This window comes from Armigeres subalbatus, chromosome 2 (genome assembly GCF_024139115.2).
Source record: "Armigeres subalbatus isolate Guangzhou_Male chromosome 2, GZ_Asu_2, whole genome shotgun sequence".
In the NCBI taxonomy this organism is placed as follows: Eukaryota; Metazoa; Arthropoda; class Insecta; order Diptera; family Culicidae; genus Armigeres; species Armigeres subalbatus.
Genome location: NC_085140.1, coordinates 205,350,317 through 205,374,578, shown reverse-complemented (window position 1 = coordinate 205,374,578; position 24,262 = coordinate 205,350,317). Strand labels below are relative to the sequence as shown.

At 41.6% G+C, this 24,262-nt stretch overlaps 2 protein-coding genes across 23 annotated transcripts in view; one reads left to right on the top strand and one right to left on the bottom strand.

Moving 5' to 3' along the window:
* Positions 1 to 531, top strand: part of LOC134211545 (radial spoke head protein 3 homolog B) — a 92,507-nt gene extending 91,976 nt beyond the window's left edge. For 10 of the 17 annotated variants that reach the window (XM_062688505.1, XM_062688506.1, XM_062688509.1 and 7 more), the window contains one exon: positions 62 to 526. In XM_062688505.1, the coding sequence (XP_062544489.1) occupies positions 62 to 294 (233 nt within the window). In that variant the 3' untranslated portion in view covers positions 295 to 526. Of the gene's footprint in view, positions 1 to 61 lie in introns of all 17 variants that reach the window. The other 7 variants (XM_062688498.1, XM_062688495.1, XM_062688496.1 and 4 more) reach the window with 2 other exon arrangements.
* A 9,326-nt stretch (positions 532 to 9,857) lies between these two features.
* Positions 9,858 to 24,262, bottom strand: part of LOC134211542 (uncharacterized) — a 39,968-nt gene continuing 25,563 nt past the window's right edge. For all 6 annotated transcript variants that reach the window (XM_062688482.1, XM_062688486.1, XM_062688487.1 and 3 more), the window contains 7 exons: positions 23,595 to 23,707; positions 23,033 to 23,240; positions 22,762 to 22,966; positions 21,942 to 22,610; positions 21,543 to 21,768; positions 21,302 to 21,467; positions 9,858 to 10,614 (listed from right to left, as the gene is read on the bottom strand). In XM_062688482.1, the coding sequence (XP_062544466.1) occupies positions 10,214 to 10,614; positions 21,302 to 21,467; positions 21,543 to 21,768; positions 21,942 to 22,610; positions 22,762 to 22,966; positions 23,033 to 23,240; positions 23,595 to 23,707 (1,988 nt within the window). In that variant the 3' untranslated portion in view covers positions 9,858 to 10,213. The remainder of the gene's footprint in view (positions 10,615 to 21,301; positions 21,468 to 21,542; positions 21,769 to 21,941; positions 22,611 to 22,761; positions 22,967 to 23,032; positions 23,241 to 23,594; positions 23,708 to 24,262) is intronic.

Genomic DNA, 24,262 nt, shown 5'->3' with positions numbered 1-24,262 from the left:
ACTTACTACTTACGTCTTACGTCAGCAAATGTTTTACGTCGCAATACAAATTTCGTTACAGACATAATCCGTGAGGTACTGATCCAGAAAAAACATAACCTTTTTGGTACCCCTACTCCTGAAATTAATGAAAATGAATCAGAAGCTGGTGAAGATTCGGAAGGGGAGGAATCGGAATCTGAAGAGGAAATTGAAGCTGTCGAAGATGTGGATGCCGAGGACAAGATGAAAGAATTAGAAGTTGAAGAGGTCGCTGAACAGGAGGAAAAAGGTGATTCCGAAAAAGAGTTGTGATAAGTTTGGCCGTTTCGTAACTAAATTTTATAAAATTCAAAAAATATATTCAACAAATTCTCATAAATTGTATATTGTGGTCAAATAGCATTGGACACAGTTCAAACATTTGAAAGCGTAAACGAAGTGAAATTATGTTTGTCCTTTAAAAAACCAGCATGCAATACAACTGTAAAATATATCAGTAGGTTTGGTCTGTTAGATTCATTGTTAATCAATAAACATGATATATTTTTGATTCAAAATATGTGTGTTTTCCTTTTGATATCACAGTAAATCATGGTCAATTGCTGTGAAAGAGCATGAGCATTAGCAGGATTACCATACATTATGGCACCACTACTTTTGTAAACTAGAGCTTCTCACGTCCCTGCCCTGGTGGGCTAATGTGTGCCCATCCACACAATCCAGCGCCATCCATTAGTGGTGTTGGAAACAACTCTCAGTTGTCCTGGAGAGGGACCGTCAAGTCTTTGGACATAGTTCCTACTGCTCTCGTTGTTGGGCGGAATATGGGGTCTGCTTAAACCTTCTATCTCTTTTGTAGGGCCTATTTAGTATTTACCCATACATAAAACTTTTATCCTGCGGTTGCCAAATTTATACTTCGTTTCCCGTCACACCTTTATTAATCCGAATAGCCGATACCGAGGTAAACCGAAAGATATTTTAGTTACAAGATAAAGATTGCCGCTGTCCGGAACATCTTTTGCTGGCGAGGATAGGACGTCAATGAAGAAAATGTCCGTACGATTTGACGGTTCTGTACCCAACATGTTTCGGACATCAGAACAAAACAACAAAGATAAGAATGCAGCATGGGCAAGATTGATGCAACCGATGCAACACCGCACCAGCGCGAACGAGGCATGATACAAACGGGCGCGGAACAGTTAAAACTCGTTTTTTGAAGGAAAAAGTGCCAGCAAGAAGAAAGATGTATGACTAAACCGTTCACATTAGTATTTACGTCTCAGGTATTTACCACGTGCCACAGACTGTTAATGTCTAAGAACATTAACGAAAATCTTCTTACGAACGAGCGTGAAGTGATCCAAAGGTGGCGGCAGCACAAAGATCGGCGGGCTGAAAAACAACAAAACCTCTGGGGTTGGCCAACTACCAGGAGAGCTGTTTATAAACGTTGATGAGGCACTGGATAGAGCGCTGTACTGGGTAATTACCAACCCAACAAACAATTTTAGCTGAACAAGCAAGATTTTTGGCTGAAGAAGCCGCCTACAAGGTACTCTCCCAAATTTTATGCCGCTGTCGAACAACAATTGCAAGAGAGTTCGTGGGGCAGTACGGCGGGGTTTATGGGTGAACACTCTACCATGGAGCAGGCGTTCGCCGTACGTATTGCAGAAATACCGCGAATACAACGTGCCCACACATTATCTATTGATCGACTTCAAAGACGGAAATGATACAATCTATTGGGAACACATGCACGAGCACGGATTTCGTGCTCCAAATTCAGTAATTCCAAATTCAGTAATTCCAAATTCAGAGGCATTGTCGAGTCCATTAGAAACGCACAGATGGTATTTCGTGCCTGCTATATAACATTGTTTTAGAGGGAGTAATACGAAGGACAGCGAGTGGTATGATCTTCACGAGGTCCGTTATTACGGCACGTAACTTTGAGAAGATGGAAGAAACCTACTTCAGACTAAAGAGGAAAGCGAGCGGATCGGACTAGCCATCAATACGTCGAAGACGAAGCATATGATAGGAAGAGGATCAAGAGAGGATAATGTTAGCCATCCACCACGAGTTTCGGTGGTGACGAAATCGAGGTGGTTGAAGAATTAATGTTCTTCGCCCAATACTAAAATCACTGTGTGTGGTCAAGCGGCAACCAGATGGCCATATTGTGCAAATGTCAAACACAAGCAAAATCAATGGAAGCGCCAACGGTGGCCGATTGACCACCTACAAAAAATTAGATCAACAAATCAATTAAAAATGTGAACGATGAAATATCTGTTGAGTGAAACACATGTTCTGTTTCTCTGTGGTTAAACTGCGCCTAAAACTATCCGTCATCAACAATGTTCGGTACCGACGACCGCCGCGGTACGACCTAGAGCGACTGAAGCAACCTGTTGTCGCCACTGCATACGCCCAGCATCTCGAGGCAGCGTTGCCGGAAGAGGGTGAGCTTGAAGGGGCCCCTCTTGAGGACTGATGGAATACACACGCATAATTGAAAACCATTTGCAGGATTCTTGTTACTAATCACCTGCATTAAGGAAAACTGTTACTAATTGTGTAATCAAGAATGCATAATGTAACTGTATGTTGATATAGAGCCAATATTGTACAGCATGTTTCATCGACAGTATTATATGCAATGATGTCATAGTTCATTGTTTATTTATGATTCCTAATCTTCCGTTCTATCCAAAGGAATCGATAATATACTGTAAACGACATACAAATGGTGCGTCTACAATACGAACACTTGGTTTATGATTATGCGGGCAGTTGAAGCAGCCATTAACGACACTGCGGAGAACAACGTCGGATATGTGGGACGAAATCGGCCGAACGATTAGTTCGACGAAGAGTGTAGACAGATTCTGGAGGAGAATGACGCAGCGCAGGCAGTCGCGCTGCAGCATAGTACCCGACAGAACGTGGGACGTTATAGACGGAAGCGGATACAGCAGACCACCCTTTTTCAGGAAAAGAAACGCCGCCTGAAAGAAGCGGAATGCGAGGAAATTCTCAAGAAACACGCAAGTTCTACCAGAAGCTCAACGCATCCCGCAAAGGCTTCGTGCCGCGAGCCGAAATGTGCAGGGATAAGGATGGGAGCCTTTTGACGGACAAACGTGTGGTGATCGAAAGGTAGAAGCAGAACTACCATGAACATTTGAATGGCGCTGAGACTACAGGCACTGAAAGTCAAGGCAGCGAAGGAGATGACTACGTCAGTCCAGCGGACGATGGAAACCAACCAGCCTCCACCTTGAGGGAAGTTGAGAATGCCATCCAATAGCTAAAGACCAATAAAGCCTAGATAAAGCAGCTAGTAAAGATGATATAGGAGCTGAGCTCATTAAGATGGGTACCGAAAAGCTGGCCACTTGCCTGCACATACTGATAGTCAGAATCTGGGAAACTGAAAAGCTACCGGAGGAGTGGAAGGGAGGGAGCATATGCCCATCTACTAGAAAGGCGACAAGCTGGAGTGTGAGAGGTTTTGAGCGATCACCATCCTTAACGCCGCCTACAAAGTGATATCCCAGATCATCTTCCGTCGTCTGTCACCATTAGTGAATTGGGCTTATTCTACGAGTCGAGTGACGTGAGGTGAGTCGATTTTAGCAATTCTCACGTGAGGTGATCATGTTATTCAAATGGGGCTATACGACTCTTCTCACGTCATTCGAGCAGTCTCACGTCACTCCACTCGTAGAATAAGCCCAATTGAGTTCGTGGGAAGTTATTAAGCCGGCTTCGTTGACGGCCGTTCGACAACAGACCAGATCTTTACTATACGACAAATCCTTGAAAAATGCCGTGAATACCAGGTCCCAACTCACCATCTGTTAATTGATTTCAAGGCGGCATACGACATTATAGACCGCGTAGAGCTATGGAAAATTATAGACGAGAACAACTTCCCTGGGAAGCTTACCAGACTAATCAAAGCAACGGTGGATGGTGTGCAAAACTGTGTGAAGATTTCGGGCGAACACTTCAGTTCGTTCGATTCGCGCCGCGGACTAAGTCAAGATGATGGATTTTCGTGCCTGTTTTGAACATTGCGCTAGAAGGTGCCATGCAGAAAGCCGGGTGTAACAGCCGGGGTACGATTTTCAACTGATCCAGTCAATTTATTTGTTTGTCGGCCCAACATTTGCAAAGGTGGCAGAACTGTACACCCGCCTGTACACGACGCTGATAAGACTGGTAGTCCTCTACGGACATGAAACATGGACAATGCTCGAGGAGGACTTGCAAGAACTCTGAGTATTCGAGTGACGGGTGCTTAGGACCATCTTTGGCGGTGTGCAAGAAGACGGTGTGTGACGGCAAAAAATGAACTACGGCGAACCCAGTGTCCAGAAGGTAGCTAAAGCCGAAAGGGTACGATGGGCAGGGCATCATGCAAGAATGCCGTACAGCATTCAGTGGTGTTCGCTTCCGATCCGTCTGGTACAAAACTGCGTGGAACGCAGCCAGCGAGGGGGGCTGACCAGGTACAGAACGACTTGGCGAGCGTGGGGCGAATTGGAGGATGGAGAAATGCGGCCTTGAACCGTGTATTGTGGCGTCAAATTGATGATTCAGTGTTATCTGTTTAGATTTATAAATTTTAGAAATAAATAAATAATAATCGTGGCAGGAAATCGTATACGTAATTTGGACTCCGCAAAACGCTCCGATCGATTACAGTTCGCCGCCGTATCAAACTGACTATCTACAAAATGATTATTAGATCGGTAGTTCACTACGGACGATGCTCATGAAGGACCAACGCACGCTTGGAGTTTTCGAAAGGAAAGTGCTGCGTACCATATACGGTGGTGCACGGATGACGAACGGTACGTGGTGGAAGCGAACGAACCACGATTTGCTTCAGCTGTTGGGAAAACCATCGTTCACATCGCGAAAATCGTAGTCGCTGTCCGGAACATCTTTTGCTGGCGAGGATAGGGTGCTAAATGTCAATGAAGGAAAAATACATTCGTTTTGACAGTTCGGTACCACGCATGTTTCGGACAGCAGAACAAAGGAAACCAAAGCGACAATCTTTATCTTGTAACTATTTAAAATATCTTTTAGGAAGATCGATAAAACATCTATAAAAAATTATTTAGAATCTGTCAAAAGCAGGGGACTGTTAAGAAGGCTAATACGCCTGTAGGGTCTTGCCACAATAGTATCAGAGACCAAAGTAGGCACTGATATAGATGATGAGGAGGCAGTTAGTTTCCGACACCGAGAGCGAGTGGGTGGTTTGTGACAGGCTGTGTGAAGTGAAATAAAGCCAAGTGAAATCCCTATCCGAGTGATGTAAATATCCTGTTTCATCATCCGAATATCCGTCGAGGATAACGGTAAGGAGTAAATTCGTTTAAATAATGAAAAAAAAATGAAATGTAAAGAAAGACATAGAGAAAGAAGTGTGGATATCAATGGTAAATCGGATGATGCTTGGGTCCTAAAATGAAGAATAGATATTCGATTTTCTTTCAGGGAACGACGAAGCTAATCATCCTGAACGCGTTAGTTTTTCTTCCGACCCAAAAATCGAAAAGAACATTGTTTAATTTGAAATTTAAAAATAGATAAAAAATGCTTCCTCGACATTTTCGGTCTTGTTTGACGTACGGAATAATATGATTTAAACGCACTTGCAAAACACCACAGGGCACTTGACTCAACCTTTGACAGTTAATATATGAGCCTGACGTTTTGGACTGATGGTTCATTCGTTCTGAAATGTTGCACAGCCCAAAACTTGTCTTAAAATGTTTTAAACACAAAAATATTATTTCTACTGATTTAAAATTTTACCAGAATTTTTATAACATCGGTTTAAGTATTCTTGACCGATACACTATCGTTTGCAATCATAAACAAGGTAGGGCTTTAGGACACTTTAGGTAGGGCTTTAGGACAAAATTAGAAATCAACATCTTTTCGTATCGTAAAGCATTTGTACATTGCATTTTCTGTGTGCTTAACTAGTGTAACAATTTATATTTCTACTAGCACCCCAACACCCATATTTCTAGATAAGTTCGAACGTTCATTCGATTTAAAGTTGATGCGCATTCTCCTTTACGCCATCAAAATCAAATTCGTTCGAAAGTATCGTAAGTATTGTCGGCGTAGCACCAAGTTAGAATTCGGAAGTCGGGACTTCCGAACCGAACTTTCTTCCGAAGTTTTATTTGTCAAACTAATTGATGCGTTGTTTAGCGCATCTTTAGGCGAATCCAGCGCACTACTTCCGAAGTTGGTAAAGTTGCCTGTATCTGGAGAAAAATCCAACTTCGGTATAAAAAGCGGTATAAATTTATTCCGGATAGACAATACATAACAATAATATGGGTGTAAATTTAAAATAATAGATACTTCGGTCTTTTTCAATAGTAATGCTAGGAATTACGAAAGTTTGTATAGAGGGAAGAGAGGACAAAGATGCCCCAGGCTGACGTCATCATTGCTATACACGGCATGTATATGACCAAATCAGAGCAGAAGTAGTTCACCCAGTTCACCTGATTGGGAGGCTTGTAAATACTTACTAAAAGATATCAAGCATAATTTTTCATAACGACGTATGTAACAAAAGTAAACAAAACGGGGTTTTTAATACAACGTGACAATCACACGCGGCTTTATATAATACGCATCGATTTTACTGATTTCAGATCTTAAAATTCTTTAATTCAATCTTTTTGCGAATCGACGTATGTAAAAATTTCTATTTTTGAAGTCTCACTGTTACATACGTCGCTTTAACATATGGGAACTAAGAGCGACCTATGTAACAAAAAAATCAAAACAAAACAAAACTGCAGTTGCGTCAATCGTGCACTATGGAAAACCGACCAATGTACACCGACGTACGTGTAGCATACCGGTGTATGTATAATTTTATCGTTTTTCACAATGAATTTGAATGAACTGAGCTTTACTGTGAAGCACGCTTATTACGTGTCTTGTAATGATGCATGCCAGCGGAAAAAAGTATTGAAAAAAGATTTAGTTTTAAAACAGTTTTAGAAAAAGTTTTGCCAACTTTCAGCAAAGGATTTCTCGAATGCTCATATTTGTTACATACGTCGTTATGAAAAATTATGCTTGATATGCGCTAAAGCTATCAGTACACTGTTTGTCATAATGACAAAATATTTGTCAAGTCAGCCTGATATCCATGGATTTCGATTTCTAGTCAGTCTAATACATGTCTGCATAAACTTGACAAACGTTTTTCATTATGACGAACAGTGGACTGCGGGCTTAAGAGTAAAACCAGTATTAAAGTACATACAAAATATAGTACATAATTCAGTTTAGATTTAAATTTGTAAAACCATGTTCTCAAATTAGAGCAAAATAGAACAAACTCGCTGGTTTCTCCATCAACAGTGTTCTATTTCGATTTATGTTTGAAATACACTCAAACAGGCAATCACATAATCAAAATAATTTGTTGCTGCTTCTGTTCAAAAAATATCATATACACCAATACAATTGAATAACATTTTTAAATTTCGTGATTCATTCATGGTTCCAATCTGAAAAAATTGAACTCAGCGGTTTGGCACTTTTAAGTTTTTGAATTTCAACTGTAATAAATAATCATCTATACTGGCCTGTATGGAACATGTTTTTGATTGAAAATGTACGCCGCCGATCCCTGAACAATATTATAAATTCAGTAGAAAATCGAATTATAGCCGCTATTGAAATTGGATTTTTCTCACAATCCATACACTCAACCAAGAAAACTAGTGATAATCATACAAATATCTTATGTTTATTTGCTATAAGAAAAACTTATAAGCTTTATTCGATTTTCTTATAAACAGTGTATTATATGACCAAGAATGATTTTCATAAGTTTGTCTTATGAAAATATTAAGCTTATTCAGAGTTCATAAAGAATTTCGTAAGAGAATCTTATGAACATCAATATTTTTTTCATATGAGGGTTATAATATTTTCATCACGATTTTCCTATATGTTGTGCTCTCTCATGAGTTCAAAAGAAGGAAATAAAAAATACTACAAATCATTGTACAATATAATATTGTCAGATTTTCTGGATATGATACACTGCGCGGCGTTTGTAATGTTCCCACGCGGCGAATGACTGTCGAAAGGTACGGCCGCGCCAAACGATACACCGGAATGCTATTCACCCATAAGAATCAAAATCAAGTAAACGGGGTGCAGAAAGCGCGGCGGTACCTTTCATGAAGGGTTCGCCGCGTGCAATTTTGAGAAAATCAGGCAATATTGTATTTTTCTCGTTTAACTAACTTAAAATAATATTATCAATTCAGAAGAAAACCGAGATAGGCGATGGGCGTATACGCTAAACCTAACTTCGGAAGTGATGCACTATACAGCGCACCACTTCCGAAATTAGGTTCAACGTATGGATTGTTAGAAAAATCCAACTTCGCTAGTCGCCCATTTTGATTTGCTACTGAATTGATAATATGTACTACATATTTGTATCGCAAACATTTTATCCATATCAATAATTTCGGGATTATTCGATTGATATTTCGTCGAGATGGTTGCAACGAGACTCAAAAGTCGTTCAATCGGTTTCATCGGTCGGTCCTCTCCTGCTGGTGAGAAATGTCCGTTGGTATATTTATCGATGAGCTGATATCTCGTGTGAACAAAGTTCTGTAAAACATAAATTATATGATTTTTGATATAATAGCAGGAAGAAACCCTTAACAATAGAAAATATTTACTCACGTTTGTGATCCTCCCATTCACAATCGACTTCTATATACGTTAAACCTAATTTCGGAAGTAGTGCGCTGTATAGCATATCACCAAATGAAAACAGCGCACCACTTCCGAAGTTAGGTTTAACGTACGAATTGTGAGAAAAATCCAACTTTGTTAGCGGCTATAATTCGGATTTGCACTGAATTGATAATAATATAATTTAAATCATTGCTATTTTGTTTCAATTCTGAAAAAAAAATTCGGTCCTTTTGATTAGTTAAGCTAGGGAATAACGAAAGTTCGTAAAGCGGGGAAACAATATAATTAAAAGCAGCAGGCTGACGTCATCATTTTTATACACGGCATGTATATGACAAAATCGGAGCAGGAGCAAGCAGTTCACCTGATGGGAGGCTTGTAGTAACATAACCTCAACTTTCAAACAGTTATACATGGATTCATGAGATTTGAGTACCATGTACGATGTAATAATGGAGCTTAGATAACGATGAAGTGAAGTGAAAACACAGACTTACGTGCACTGTTAAACAATAACTTTATTCCATTCCATAGTCGCATAGTCACAGCATAGCTTTATTCGATATTATATTTCCAAATACTTATTACTCCAGCTTTATTTGCATTATTACAGTATGTGCGCAATTAATATTACATACTTTACCATTTACGAAAATACGTTTTTCCTGTTTCTTGAAAGGTTGTATACACAAAAATCCCATGTAATGAAAATAATGGATCAATATTTACTCCTGTCCATGTAAGCACTGCCATACTGAATACATGCCATGTATGTGGCTTCCAAATCAATATAAGGTTAGGATACTCCTTTTATTTCGATACATGACAAACCTAACCTGCAATATACTGGCCGTTCGCAATGACCCCTGACAGAAACTACTAGAACTAAAATGTGAGGTTATTTTTTCCATAGTGAGGTTATGCAAATTTGTTTACATGTAGGCGACAAGCAGTCTGGAACAGCTGATGAAGAAAAACAAGCTCTGAAATCGATTTATACATGGGAGACACAAGGTTATTGACCTTTGATTGATATTGAATGGATCGGTGACATGAATAAGAATCAAAATTCATCGTACGATTCAGAATCTATTTCCGATTATTAAAAAAAAAACTTTCAAAATATACATCTAGTTAAATACAATGTAACACTGATCATTTAACTCAGAACGAGTAAAACACTAAAAACGTGTTAACTTGTTCGAGCCCATTCCTCTTGCATTCCTGAATGTCTGATTTTTTAAAAGAAAAAATGATCATGCGTTTAGGAACAAATCGTCATCGGCTATTCCAACGGATTTCTTTTATACAATTATGGGGCATACCTTTCTCGATAGTTGATTCGTAGACCTGCTTTAATCCTTATACGTTTAGTTGGATAGGTGAAGATTTCTAACATTTTCATATCTTACATATAAGTGGCCCGAAACTCTTAATTTTGGGTAGTTACTACTTTATTTGGGCTATCACTAAGCTTTGCCGCCTTTGGCCTTATGCTACAGTCTGAACTTGGTTTGATACTTTCTAGAGGCCTTTTTTGTGACGCTGCCAGCAACGATTGCCCGCTGGTACCGGTAGCCGCCGCTGTCGTCGTCGTCGTCGCAGTCGTCGAGTTTACTCCCAGTGCTCCCGTCACCGAACCAGCCGAGTTGAAACGTTTTAGCTTTATGGTTTTCTTCGTCACCGGTATCACTCTGCTCGGTTCCTCTTCCACCAGCCGCTGCTCACTCGTGGTCGATCCCTGGCTTCCTGGGACGTAGTCTTCGTCGTCCATGTCTTCCTCCTCGAACTCTGCATCATTGAAGTGTTCGTCGGGGTCGATGATGAGTTTACCTGGGGAAAGATTTGACGAAATAGGGATTAAAATTACACGGTTAAACTCATCTACCCAAAATGGGGTTCAAACAACTCAAAATTAAGTTCAATCTACTTGGTGGGGGAAGCCAATTTTGAGTTAGGCTTTGGTCCGATTCGCGAATTAAAATCAAATTAAACTTAAAAATGACAGTTCAATAATTCTCAAATAACCCTGCTCACAGAGCAAGATTGCGTTTGACAGATTTTGAATCATTTTTGATAGATGTTTTGTTGGTCTTGCTGGGTAGCACCAGCCATTCTTATAAGCGCGGGATTTCATAATTTCCGAACTCGGATTTGAGTTGTTCGTTTGATCCCGTGTAAAAAAGTACCTAAAAACTAAGTTGTTTCCACCTAATGCAAGGTTCAAATAGGTTAATAAAGTAAAATATAAGTTCAACCCCTTCAACCTAAAATTGGCTTTCCCCATCAAACTACTATCGTTAAGTAATTTTCTTTCTCAACTCAGCAACTCAAAATTAAGATTGTTTGATCTACTCGTGTAGAATTTGAAAACTGTTCAGAATATTTGATTTGAATTGCATTTGCTTTTATCTTTGAGACGAACTACCTAAGTTCAAAGTGGAATGAAGCATTTTTTTCAAAGCACAATGAAGCACAGAATCGAAAGTTAGCGTAAAAGAGCGACAAGAGTTGGAAATGTAGAGCAGAGTGTGATTGATTCACACTTTATACAAATCCGCCCAGCCCGTTGTTGGAGGCATACAGTTCTCGATAATAAACAATGTGGGCTCGCTCGACTGTGGATATACCACAGTAAAGCATATGTGACGATTGGGCAAATCAAGCATCCGAAAGATATTCAATTTGCAAAAATGACGTTCAAAGGAGTAACAGCTGCTACCACCCGTGAAATTTGCCAATTCTTTTCTGAGAAATTTGCGAATGTTTTCTCTAGCGAGAATTTGACCGTGGAGTAAATGAACTAGCAGCAAGACACACTTCGCTTGTGCGTCGAACACTCAGCTTTATCAATATCGATGAAATGGCAATAGTCAGAGCCTCCTAAAAGCTGAAATCGTCCTTCAATCCAGGACCAGACAGTTTCCGCTCCGCCTTTCTCAAAAGACACATTGAAGGATTGATGACTCCTCTGTTGTGCATCATTCGTGCCGTCGTGCTACTTTGAATTTTTGATTTTATAAAAAAAAAAAGTAAACGAAAAAATACCAAATTGAAAATAGAAAGTTGCCATCTAGCTATCAACGAGCCACCCGAATGGTGATAATGACAATTTGATAATATTTCATGTTGTTATTCTTGTTTCAAAATGTCCCCCGATGAAGTCAAAAGAAGCCCCGCACGACGGTAGGTCTATTGCAAGCGGCATTTTCCCTTCCTGTTGGAAGTCAGCGAACATGTTTCCGGTCTACAAGAAGGGAAATAAACGAGACGTCGACAATTACCGTGGTATCACCTCTTTGAGCGCTATTTCGAAACTATTTGAAATTTCGAACCCGTGGTCATGGAGCCACTACATGCCCATTGTAAGCAACATATCAGCGATGACCAACACGGCTTTATGTCTGGAGGTTCAACATATTGCGATTGCGAAAATGGAAAGATTTGACGTCAACGGCAAACTTCTGGAATGGTTTCGTTCGTACATGTCAGGTCGAGAGGTAAGTGTTATCATTGGAAATGATCACGCACCTCCGTTCATTTCCACATAAGGCATCTCCTGTATTTTAACGATGTGCACCTCCTTCTTAGAATTCCACGCTCATCTTACTATGATGACCTCAAGATTCAGCAACAGCTACTAGTTTTCGATGAATGGTGTAAATTAAACCGTATGATTGTCAACCCGAAAAAATGATCGGTGATCTCTTTCTCACGGAAAAAAGATGCCATCCAATTCAGCTACCGACTACAGGATACTTTAATCGAACGCATAAGCGAAGTGAAAGACCTAGAAGTGATTTTGGACTCTTCACTCACGTTTAAACAACATATCTCCTATTTTGTGAACAAGGCCCTTACGTTGGGGTGTATATTTAGGATGACCAAACACTTTAAAGATGTTTACTACCTGAAATCGTTGTACTGTTCGCTATCCCGATCGATCTTAGAATACTGCTCGGAAGTCTGGAGTCCGAACTATAATAATAGCGTTGGTAGGATTGAATCTGTGCAGCGACGTTTTCTACGCTTTGCGCTTCGTAGATTCCCATGGAGGAATCCTTTCCGACTTCCCAGTTATGCAAGCCGTTGTCTTTTAATTCGTCTGGGACCGCTCCATTTGCTAAGGAATGTGACAAAGGCTTTGTTTGTTGCTAATGTTCTACAAGGTCGCGTATACTGCCCAAGAATCCTGAACCAAATTAACATTAATGTCACACCCCTAGCGTTACCCAACAACATAATGCTCCGTTTACCGTTTCGACGCACAAACTATAGCCTACACGAAGCTGTCATGGGTCTGCAGAGGGTTTTTAACCTGGTGGCCTCATTATTTGATTTTAACGTTTCTCGTCCAACGCTTCGTCGACGATTCTCAAGTGTATTTTTAAGATTGGAAAATTGACTATTTTTTTAATTATGTATAATGTAATTTATTTATTTATTTAAGGCCTACATCAACAGACTACTTATGTCCTAATGATGGTAATAAAAAAAAGATATAAGTATACATATCGTCAAAAACTGGACACAAACAGCTATCTATTGTGATGTGAAAAATTCTTTGAATCTTCGACGCAGCGTCTGACGAGGCAGGTTAAAGTCGAATTTTGTAGAAACCCTGTTGAATATACGCTGTAATCCTTCAATACTACCGTTCATACTGTAGTTAGTCCGACGAAATGGCACTCTTAACATAGCGTTATTGCGAAGTGTTCTCGGCTGTACGTTAATATTAATCTGTTCCAAAATGTCACTACAATCTATTCGGCCTTGCAAAACGTCTGCAACAAGTACAGCTCGAGCGGTGTTACGGCGTTCTTTTAGCGGCTCCAGATCGATAAGCCGACAGCGGCTTTCATAACTTGGCAGGCGTAATGGATCTCTCCACGGTAGTCTACGCAGAGCAAATTGTAGGAAGCATCGTTGCACGGACTCAATTCGTTCGGCACCGTTCGTATAATTGGGATTCCAAACGGCGGAGCAATACTCCAGTATCGACCGCACCAGTGAGCAATACAAAGACTTTAGACAGTAAATGTCAGAAAATTCTTTACCCATCCGAAAGATGAAGCCCAGGGTTTTGGAAGCCTTACCTACAACGTATGAGATATGCCTTTTGTACGTCAGCTGGGAATCCAAAATTACGCCCAAGTCTTTGACATGATTCAGACGTTCTATGCTGGTATTCAAAAGCGTGTAGTCGAATCTAACGGGATTTTTAATCCGAGAAAAAGTGATCATCGAGCATTTTTCCGGATTGACTATCATACGGTTGACGTTGCACCAATTGGCAAAGGATTCTAACTGACGTTGAAGGAAATAGCAATCGTCGATGGATTGGATTTGCAAGAACATTTTCAGGTCATCAGCATACGATAGGCGGGGAACTTCGAGTACAAAATTCACGTCATTGAAATATAGTAGGAAGACTAACGGACCCAAATGACTTCCTTGGGGTATTCCCGATGTAGCCACGAAGGAATCAGATCTGCAGTCGCCGATAGCAACCGTTAGTTGGCGGCCGGATAGATATGATCGGAACCATTCCAATAGAGTGCCATTTACTCCTAACTTGTCTAATTTGGCGATAACGATGCAGTGGTTTAACTTATCAAAAGCAGCTGACAGATCTGAGTAGATGACATCTGTTTGAGCTCTTTTCGTCATGCTGTTCGTGATGAAAGATGTAAGGCACAATAAATTAGTACTAGTGGAGCGACCGCCTATGAATCCTTGCTGAGTTTCAGACAGATACTGCTTGCTGTGGGAAAGCAGAGGATCCATCACAACGAGTTCGAACAGTTTTGATATTGCACTCAGCGAAGTTATTCCTCGATAATTGTCCACGTCACGTTTGTTCCCTTTCTTGTGCACAGGAAACATTTGTGCAATCTTCCAACATGAAGGAAAGATGCCACTGGATAAGGAAAGCCGAAACAGGAGGAGCGACGGATACTGCAGACTGGAAATGTGTCTTTTCAGGAAATTGGATGGAATACCATCGGGACCATGTTTGATCGATGACTTTAGTTTTGATGCAGCAGAGGAGATCATTTCTTCGCTGATATCGATAACACCTAGTACATGGCCATATAGGGGAACATTGTCTGCTGCGTGATGTACTTCGTTGTCGGTAAGCTGTTCATCGGTAAAAACGTCACCAAACTTTAGCGAAAACAGTCTGCAGATCTCCTGCAGTGATGATACAGTTTCGCCCTGAAATGTCATAGAGAAAGGTAGGCCAGATTCCCCGCGTTGCTTGTTGACATGATTCCAAAACAGTTTAGGATGCGTTTTGAGATTGGTTTGGATCTCACTTTGATATCGGGAATAGCATATACGACTGACCCGTTTATAGGCGTTGTTGAGTCTGACGTAGTGATCCTTTAGGGAAAACGTGCGGTGTTTAGTGTATTTCCTTAAGGCGGCTCTCTTGGCAGTTTTAAGTTCTCTTAATACCCAAGTGTACCAGGACGGATGAGAGCTATTCTTGTGTACTTTTTTGGGAACATGTCGGTCAATAACGTATGCCAAGATATGCGAGAAAGTCGACGCAACATTTTCGACATCATCGGCAAGTATAGCGTCCCAAGGCATACCAGATAGTACGTCGACAATGCTTTGATGATCGGCCTTCTGAAAGTTGTATGATACGGAAGCGGGAAATAATTTGAACTCATTGGCCAGGCTCACCGGAATTCGGACAACTAAAGGAGGGTGATGAGGGACGAGCTTAACCATGGGAGCTGGAGCTGCGGCGATGAACGGGCGACATCTTGCTTGCTCACAAAACATAAGTCCAAGCAACGTTGATTCTCATTCGCTACATGATTGATTTGAGATAGCATCGCCGTGCTGTAGTCATCGAGAAGATGCAAAGCACCCGAGTGCCTGACCGATGTCCATCGGGATAGAGGAAACCATTGTGAGACGGTCTCCACGAAACACCGGAAAGATTAAAGTCGCCAATGGCAAGAAGCTCATCCGCCGCTGCCATACCCTCGACTACGGTGAAGACGGAACGGCAGTGGGTATCTAAGTAGTCAACGCCACGTGTTCTATCTGGAGCTATGTACACGGCACAAAGGAAAATGGCGCTCTTCTTCAATTGGATGGATATCCAGACTTGCTCCATACATTGCCACGTGGAATTTCCAATTAGCCTTGCCTTCAAACCACGCCGTACAGAAATGATGACACCGCCACCAGTAGATTTCCTACTATTTTCAGGATTTCGGTCACACCGATACGCTTCGTATTCAGTACCAAACACTTGACTCGAGAGTGTGCGATCATCAAGCCAAGTTTCGATCAGGACAATAACATCGTAGCACTGAGCTGATGTTGGTAGACGATAGCTGTCTGCTTCTGTCTACTTCTGAGTATCTATTTGACTTGACAAATAGAAAGATTAGAATAAGACCAAACATTTTTGGGGCACTAGAATGCCTGTTGATGTATAAACTAATAAAGATAAAGACACGTGGATTCTTTTTCCTAATTTCATACCAATCTGCCCACTTCGAAGTTATTTAACAAAAAATGATTCTTGTACGGCCGAGTTGCCGAATAATATGCAATTAATGGTGGGAAATTATCGACGGCCGTCGTCGGCGACAGCAGCACTTTTGACTATTTTGCCTTTTTTTTGCTAGTTCAGATTTTCGTTTGGCTCTTATTGATCGAAAGCTCCATTTATTGAACTAACTTTTTCAAAACCAACATTTTATACAAATGTATGAGGAATTTTCTGCAACAAGTACAAAACAGCACCGGATAGTTCTGCAACTCTGTCTAGCCTTTCTGTCCTTTCTAGCAGCGACGGGCTTTGAACTGGAGCAGCTTTTTCTGCTTACTTATACGCGCGTTTTCTCCCGAATACTTGGGGGCGTTTTGCTTCACGGCAGCTTTTCGCACACGTCTATTGGTGACAGTGGAGGCGCTCGAAATTTTCTTCGCTGCTGCAGTGGATGCGTTCTGTAAAAATTTCTTCAGTTCGCTTCTGCTGCTTCTAAGGTATCTGGCCAGAGTAAACGCGACGTTCGACGTATACTATGGCTTCCCCTTTAGGATGACCATTGACTACCACATTACCCCGTTACATAGAGCAGACATTTCTACAGGGAATCAAATGCAACGCAACGATGACGTCGGTAACGGTTGCAGCGGTAAGCCCTTTAGCACCGGTTAGGGTCGTCGTAAATGGCTGCTGCAGAAAATTCATTTACAACGATGCCAAATCTAGCGGTTCAAGAGAGGATTAATACTGAGATTTTGAGAAGTGTGAAATATCAATATATTAAAAATACAAACTAAAGTAACAAATAATATCCATTTCACATAGCTACGTAGTCCTACGTCACCTTTGCGTACAACCCAATTGCGCTGTACTTTTTTAGTTTTTCGGAATTGTAGTGGATATCGTTTCATCTACTGCTCCATCGTATCATCTTTTTACCATCGACTGCTTCTGTGTATTCCTTTTCTGTACTTGTAACGAAATCGGACAGATTTATTTCAATGTTTGTTCGATTTGAATGTTCGGAATCTTCTTTTTGATGTCCATACAAACACCACGTAAAACAGCAGCTCGGCAGGAAATTGCTCCCGTACAGTTTGATTTTTTTTTTCATATGTCGTCATCACTGTGGTTAGGTAGGCATCAGAAATTTCGGGTGGTAGGTCGGTCGAACACACTTACATATCGGTTGTTTCCCGGTACTGCCTTTCGAACTATCACAGCCTCTCCAGAGGTAGAATGCAAAGGGAACGGCAGCTTTGTTTTCCAAAGTAAATTTCATATCACATTTGAAGTGCTTGAAAACCGTCTTTTCGTCCAAGATGTTATCCAGTCTTTCGAGAGCGGTAATGGCCACCAACTTGCTAGTTAGGTTGCTTTAAATTTGACGTTTGTGGAGGTCAACTGCACCTACTATACCAACTCCCTTATTTACAACATTGATCTGAATGCTGGTGCAGTTGTCCTCCACAAACGTCAAATGTGAAAGTCACCCATAGGACCACAAGGCCACAGGCAAGTTGACGGTCATATGGTTTTCTGCGGTCGTGTATGGACACGTTGCATTTCACCCACACTGTTTCAAGTTTGTTTGCAGCCACAAGCATCTGTCAAGGTTAAATGAAATGAGTTGTATTTTCCATGGATTAAAATCACATAGTATTAAATATATATATATATATATATATATATATAAAAACTTGAACGAAGCAAAACGTTTACACTGATGTTTACTATTGAGTAAAAGTTTGCTTTTTTTACTTTCTTTATACTCAATTTGTCTAACCCCAACCCCAATTTGTCAAACCCGTTGGCTCAAATTAGTATACAAAAATGTATGAAGAAACATCGAAAACCATTGATGCTTAAAAACTCATTCAGTTCAGCGAGCAGATTTGAGTTTACGCGGCAAAATTAATAGTATTTCTCTGAAGCGTTCATAAATTTATTTTAGCCTACATCTAAACAGATAACACTGAATCATCAATTGGACGCCCCACGCTCGCCAAGTCATTCTGAATCTGGTCAGCCCATCTCGCTTGCTGCGCTTCACGCCACGTCTTGTACCTGTAGGATCGAAAACCATCTTTGCTGCTGTCCGGCTTTCTTGCAACATGCCCTGCATATCGTACCCTTCCGGCTTTAGCTACCTTCTGGGTGTTGGGTTCGCCATAAAGCTGGGCGAGCTTGTGGTCCATCCTTCGCCGCCTAAGATGGCCCTAAGCACCCGACTCTCGAATATATTGAGTTCTTGCAAGTGCAAGTGCAAGTGGTTCAAGTTTTATGACCGTATTGGACTACCGGTCTTATAAGCGTTTTGTACATGACACATTTGGTGCGATGGCGAATCTTTTTTTCACCGCAGTTTCTTCTGGAACCCGTAGTAGGCCCGACTTCCACAGATGATGTGCCTTCGTATTTCACGATTAACATTGTTATCAGCCGTTAGCAAGGATCCAAAATAGACGAATTCATCGGCCACCTCGAAGGTATTCCCGTCTATCGTAACACTGCTTCCCAGGCGGACTCTGTCGCTCTCGGTTCAGCCCACTAGCATGTATTTTGTCTTCGATGCATTCACCACCAGTCCAACTTTGGTTGCTTCACGTTTCAGGTGGGTGTAACAGTTCTGCCACCTTTGCAAATGTTCGGCCGAAAATGTCCATGTCATCCGCCATAAAAATCTTTTTAAAATCGTACCCCGCCTGTTACACCCGGCTCTCCGCATGACACCTTCTAGCGCAATGTTGAACAACAGGCACGAAAGTCCATCACCTTGTCTTAGTCCTTGGCGCGATTCGAACGAACTGGAGTGTTCGCCCGAAATCTTCACACAGTTTTGCACACCATCCACCGTTGCTTTGATCAGTCTGGTAAGCTTCACAGGGAAGCTGTTCTCGTCCATAATTTTCCATAGCTCTACGCGGTCTATAATGTCGTATGCCGCCTTAAAATCAATGAACAGCTGGTGCGTTGGGACCTGGTATTCACGACATTTTTGAAGGATTTGCCGTACAGTAAAGATCTGAACCGTTGTCGAGCGGCCGTCAACGAAGCAGGCTTGATAACTTCCCACGAACTGATTCCCTATGGGGAGTCGTTCGAAATGACGTCACAGGTTTTAGGGGGGTGGGTCTAAGATTTTATGACAGCACATATGCTAGGCATACAAAAAAGCGTGACAGAGGATGGAGGGGGTCTAGAAATCTCAAAAAGTAGTGAACGTCATATTTGACGTTTGACGCCCCTTGGTGACAGACGACGGAAGATGATCTGGAATATCACTTTGTAGGCGGAATTAAGGATGGTGATCGCTCAAAACCTCTCACACTCCAGCTTGTAGATGGGGCATATGACCCCTTCCTTCCACTCCTCCGGTAGCTGTTCAGTATTCCAGATTCTAACAATCAGTTTAATGGTCTTGAGCTATTGGATGGCATCCTTAACTTCCCTTAAGGTGGGGACTGGTTGGCTTCCATCGTTCGCTGAACTAACGTAGTCATCTCTTCTGTTGCCTTGACTTTCACTGCCTGTACTCTCAGCGCCATTCAAATGTTCCTCGTAGTGCTGCTTCCACCTTTCGATCACCACACGTTCGTCCGTCAAGAACGTGAAGCTTCCATCCTTATCCCTGCACATTTCGGCTCGCGGCACGAAGCCTTTGCGGGATGCGTTGAGCTGCTGATAAAACTTGAGTGTTGAGGCACAGCTGTTCCATTTCCTCGCACTCCGCTTCCTTCAGGCAACCGTTCTTCTCCTGAAAAGGGCGGGTCTGCTGCCTACGCTTCCTTCTGTAACGTTCCACGTTCTGCCGGGTACCTTGTTGCAGCGTGACCGCCCGCACTGCTTCCTCCCCTCCAAAACCTTTCTGCACTCTTCGTCGAACCAATCGTTCTATCAACTTCGTCTCACATACCCGACGTTGTTCTCCGCTGCGTCGTTAATGGCTGATTTAACTGTATTTCAGCAGTCGTCAGTCCTCTTCCGGCAACGCTGCTTCGAGATGCTGCGTCTATGCAGTGGCGACATCAGTCGCTCTAGGTCGTACAGCGGCGGTCGTCGGTACCGAACATTGTTGATGACTGATAGTTTTGGGCGATGTCGATGTTAGCGCCACGACATGTCCTTACGTCGATAATGTCGGAGAAGTGCCTCCCATCAATCAGAACGTGGTCGATTTGTGATTCTGTCTACAGTGGCGATCTCCAGGTGTACCGATACGGAAGGCTGTGTTGCAAGTAGGTGCTGCGTATGGCCATATTTTTGGAGGCAGTGAAATCAATTAGTCGTAGGCCATTTTCTTTCGTCGACCTGTGGGCGCTGCACTTGCCAATAGTCGGTCCAAACTCCTCCTCTTGGCCAACCTGAGCGTTCAAATCTCCTATGATGATTTTGGCGTCGTGGCTTGGGCAGTTGTCGTACTCACGTCCCAGCTGTGCGTAGAATGCGTCCTTATCATCATCAGTGCTCCCGGAGTGTGGGCTATGGACGTTGATTATGCTGAAGTTGAGGAACTTGCCTTTGATCCTCAACCTGCACATTCTCTCATTGATCGATCGGCCACCACTAGATCACGCGCCTTTGCATATCGCCCATAACAATCAAGGCTGTTCCCATCTCGTGTGTGTTGCCGCAGCTCTGGTAGATGGTATGATTACTGTGATTACCTCCAAACGTTCGCACATAGATCTCTCCCAACAAACTTTTTTTTTGTCTTTATTAGCGAGACTTTCAGCCCTGGGCTGGCTCGTCTCGAGATCCCAACAAACCTCTCTGAAGTGTAGTATGAGCAAATTTCGTTTCATTTGCACAAGTATTTAATATTTTTAATCTTTTTTAAACACAGTATATGTTATAGTATCCAAAAATTTGGAAAGGATTTGAAAGTCTTCTCTCAAATTTTCATTTTTCGAACGAGATGTAAATTACATGTTTCAGCGTTAGAAGAACTTTTGTTAGGAAAAAAATAACAGCAATGAAATGCTTCAAAATACATACCATTCAACGTCGGGAATTTGATTTCCGGCAACGGCAGAACATCAGGATTGTGCTTCTGTATCAGCTCTTTGAGCAAATTCGATATATCTTCGCGCTTCTTGGTCACTATGAGCGTGTCGAACCAGTCGTGCAATTTGATAGGCATGCGATAGTCTTTGATTGGATCCTGTAATGTTGAAAAGATGGAATTTAAAAAAATGGTCCGTTTCAAAAGAATCGAAGACTAGGCGTCGTTACTCACCAGGAAGAAGTGCTCGACATATTGCAGCAAATACAATCCACAGTCGGTAAAGTTATTCTGCTGTGGCACTTTAACGCAGTGGCCGGGCATGTTCGTTTTGTTAAATACTTTTGCCGGTTTGTTTGGCATTTTGCTCTTATATTCGCAAGTGAGATAATCTCTGAGCGTGGCTACCACTCGACTACGTGATGCACCGGTCAGTGAATCGAAAATCAAAATTATTGGCCTGAAACGATAAAATTGTGCTCATATTAGCAAATACAATGTAACTAGAAGCATCTATTTGAGCTGCTTAGAAACATTAGGTTGGAATACGAGTAAGTCATAGCAAGCAAGGTCGAGAATGTGTACTGCCCAAACAGTAGTTTGCTCTATTAAAATGACAAATTAAAATCTTACTGTTTGACAGGTTGTTTGCTATCGGTTGGCTCTTCGTCCGTTTCCTCAGCATCGCTGGCCAACTCGCTGTCGTCACCCTCGGCTTCATCTCGTTCGCTCTCGTCATCGCCCAGATTGATGGCCTCCAGTTCGCGCTTCGAAACTGGCGTGATCGTCGTGTTCCCGATCTGTAAGCTGATGTTTTTGCTCTTAGGGGCTGCCTTTTTCCGCTTGATCGGTGTGGGGGTATTGCTGTTCATAGAGAGCGCCACGTCCTGGCTGGGGAAGCAAATGATGGCTAAGAACCAATGCGACTGCTCGTTGATTGGAATAATTATGAAGTCTTTCTCGAAAATGTTCTCCTTCTTGGTCCAACTGGCCACACGTGCATGACGCTTCTGAGCGGCGGTTAGCTTTTGATCTTTGTCTTGTCCGCGTTGCCGCGTACCCAATGTTGTTAAGCGCTTATAAAAGAATGTACTGAATATGTGAATTCTTCGTCTCTCGCTATCTTTAAGCAGCTCCAGTTTTAAATAATTGAGATAGAAGTCAATTATTACGTCGTTCAGATATTGATCAATTGCTAAGCACATGTAATCCTCGGTATTAATGGAGATGCCGCCTTTGCCTTGCGGGTATATGAGTATTTTTCTAATCTCCGTAACGTCACCAGAGTTTCCACTGACAGTACTATATAGGGAAATTAATCAAGTATTAGTATTTCTAACAAACCTAACGCAAATAATAGGGTAGTGTTGAGGTGAAAATGTTACATGCAGAAGACAAAAATAACGGACTGAAAAATACAATAAAATTAGAAACGAAAACCTATGAAACTTACTTATTAGAGTTATTTTCAGATCCTTTATTGCTGCTACTTGAACGCTTCAATAGGTCATTAGCGTCTCTGGCAGAGATTTCTTCAAGTTTGTCATTGGAAATAATGCTCTTCAAAATGGCTCTAGATTCCTCTGTGATACGTTCCAACACAAGAGTTATTCGCCGATGAGTATCGTCTTGGCGACTAACTGGATTGAAATAAGGAACTGAAAAAGAATAAAAGATAATTAATTTTTACTATACCCACGTTGACCAACTGCGCTAAAACTCACGTTTATCTTCCGGTAGACCCATTTCAAGACTTTCACGAATGAATGCCCCGCACGAGGGCAAAGTGTAAAGAAACATGACGTTCAGTACCTTCGAGAAGTGCACCACCGCTTTGACGATCTCTTGCAGTTGCAAATCCAAAATGTTTTTTTCGTTGATTCGCTTAACATTCGGGGCAATGATACGAACGCCACGTGCCGACACTACCACCTGTGAAACAAACGATTTGCATCAAGAAGCATTTTTTTAGATTGCAATGATTGCAATAACTTATTATTTAATACTTCAAAATTGTTCCACAATTACAAATTGAACACCTTACTAATAAAATCTGCGTAAATGAATATTTCCAAAAAAAAAAATCAATTGTTTGTGACCTCATTCAAAATGTTGAATACCTCAAGACAGTATCCAGCTTATTCGACTCATAAACAGCAATATTTTTTATTTCGACGGGAATAAATTATAATATTCTATTTACAGATATACTTAAGATGTTGTTAATGTCAAGAATTCATGCCCTGCTATTCAAAGCAAAATGAAACAACTGAGAATATGACTTACCTTATCGGTGGTATCGTACTTCAAAGAACCAATGTGAATGGTACGGCACTCCAGATTGGTAATCAAAGTATCCGGAAGGTTGCCCAGATCAGTCACATCTAACCGAACCAGATCTGCAAATAGAGAAAAACAAACTGGTAAGTATTCTACACACCTTAATTGCTTGCGTGTGGAAAATAATTCGATTCGCACCGCGGTCCCCCATTTTTGTCTGCTTCTTCGGTTAACCCCTTCGTAGTCCGGCAACTGGAAAGAGCCCGCAGCAAACTGCTATTAAGAGAACTTCCAAGAAGAAAAGTGCCAATGCCACACCAGTTCACACAATTTTCACGCGAAACTAATCAGTTCGGGCTCGAAATCAATAGCTCAGGTCAAAACACAAGTTTGCTTCCAGTTTAGACACCCAATGATGAAGATTTTACAAGAATTTCCACAATTTTCTTCTCTTGAAAACTCTAGACGACGAAAACCAGTGTCGGCTCGAAAAAGAAACTGCATGTGTGCGTGCTTCTCACATCACGGATGGGGCAAATTTGAGCCAATTCAATATGGCGGATTCTGAATCTGTCAAACATTTGGCTCATTACAGCGATTGAATGACAGCAGGGGTAGGAAACAATAAAATCATATCCAACGGGTTTTCGATATGGTGTTGTCCTTTTTCTTTA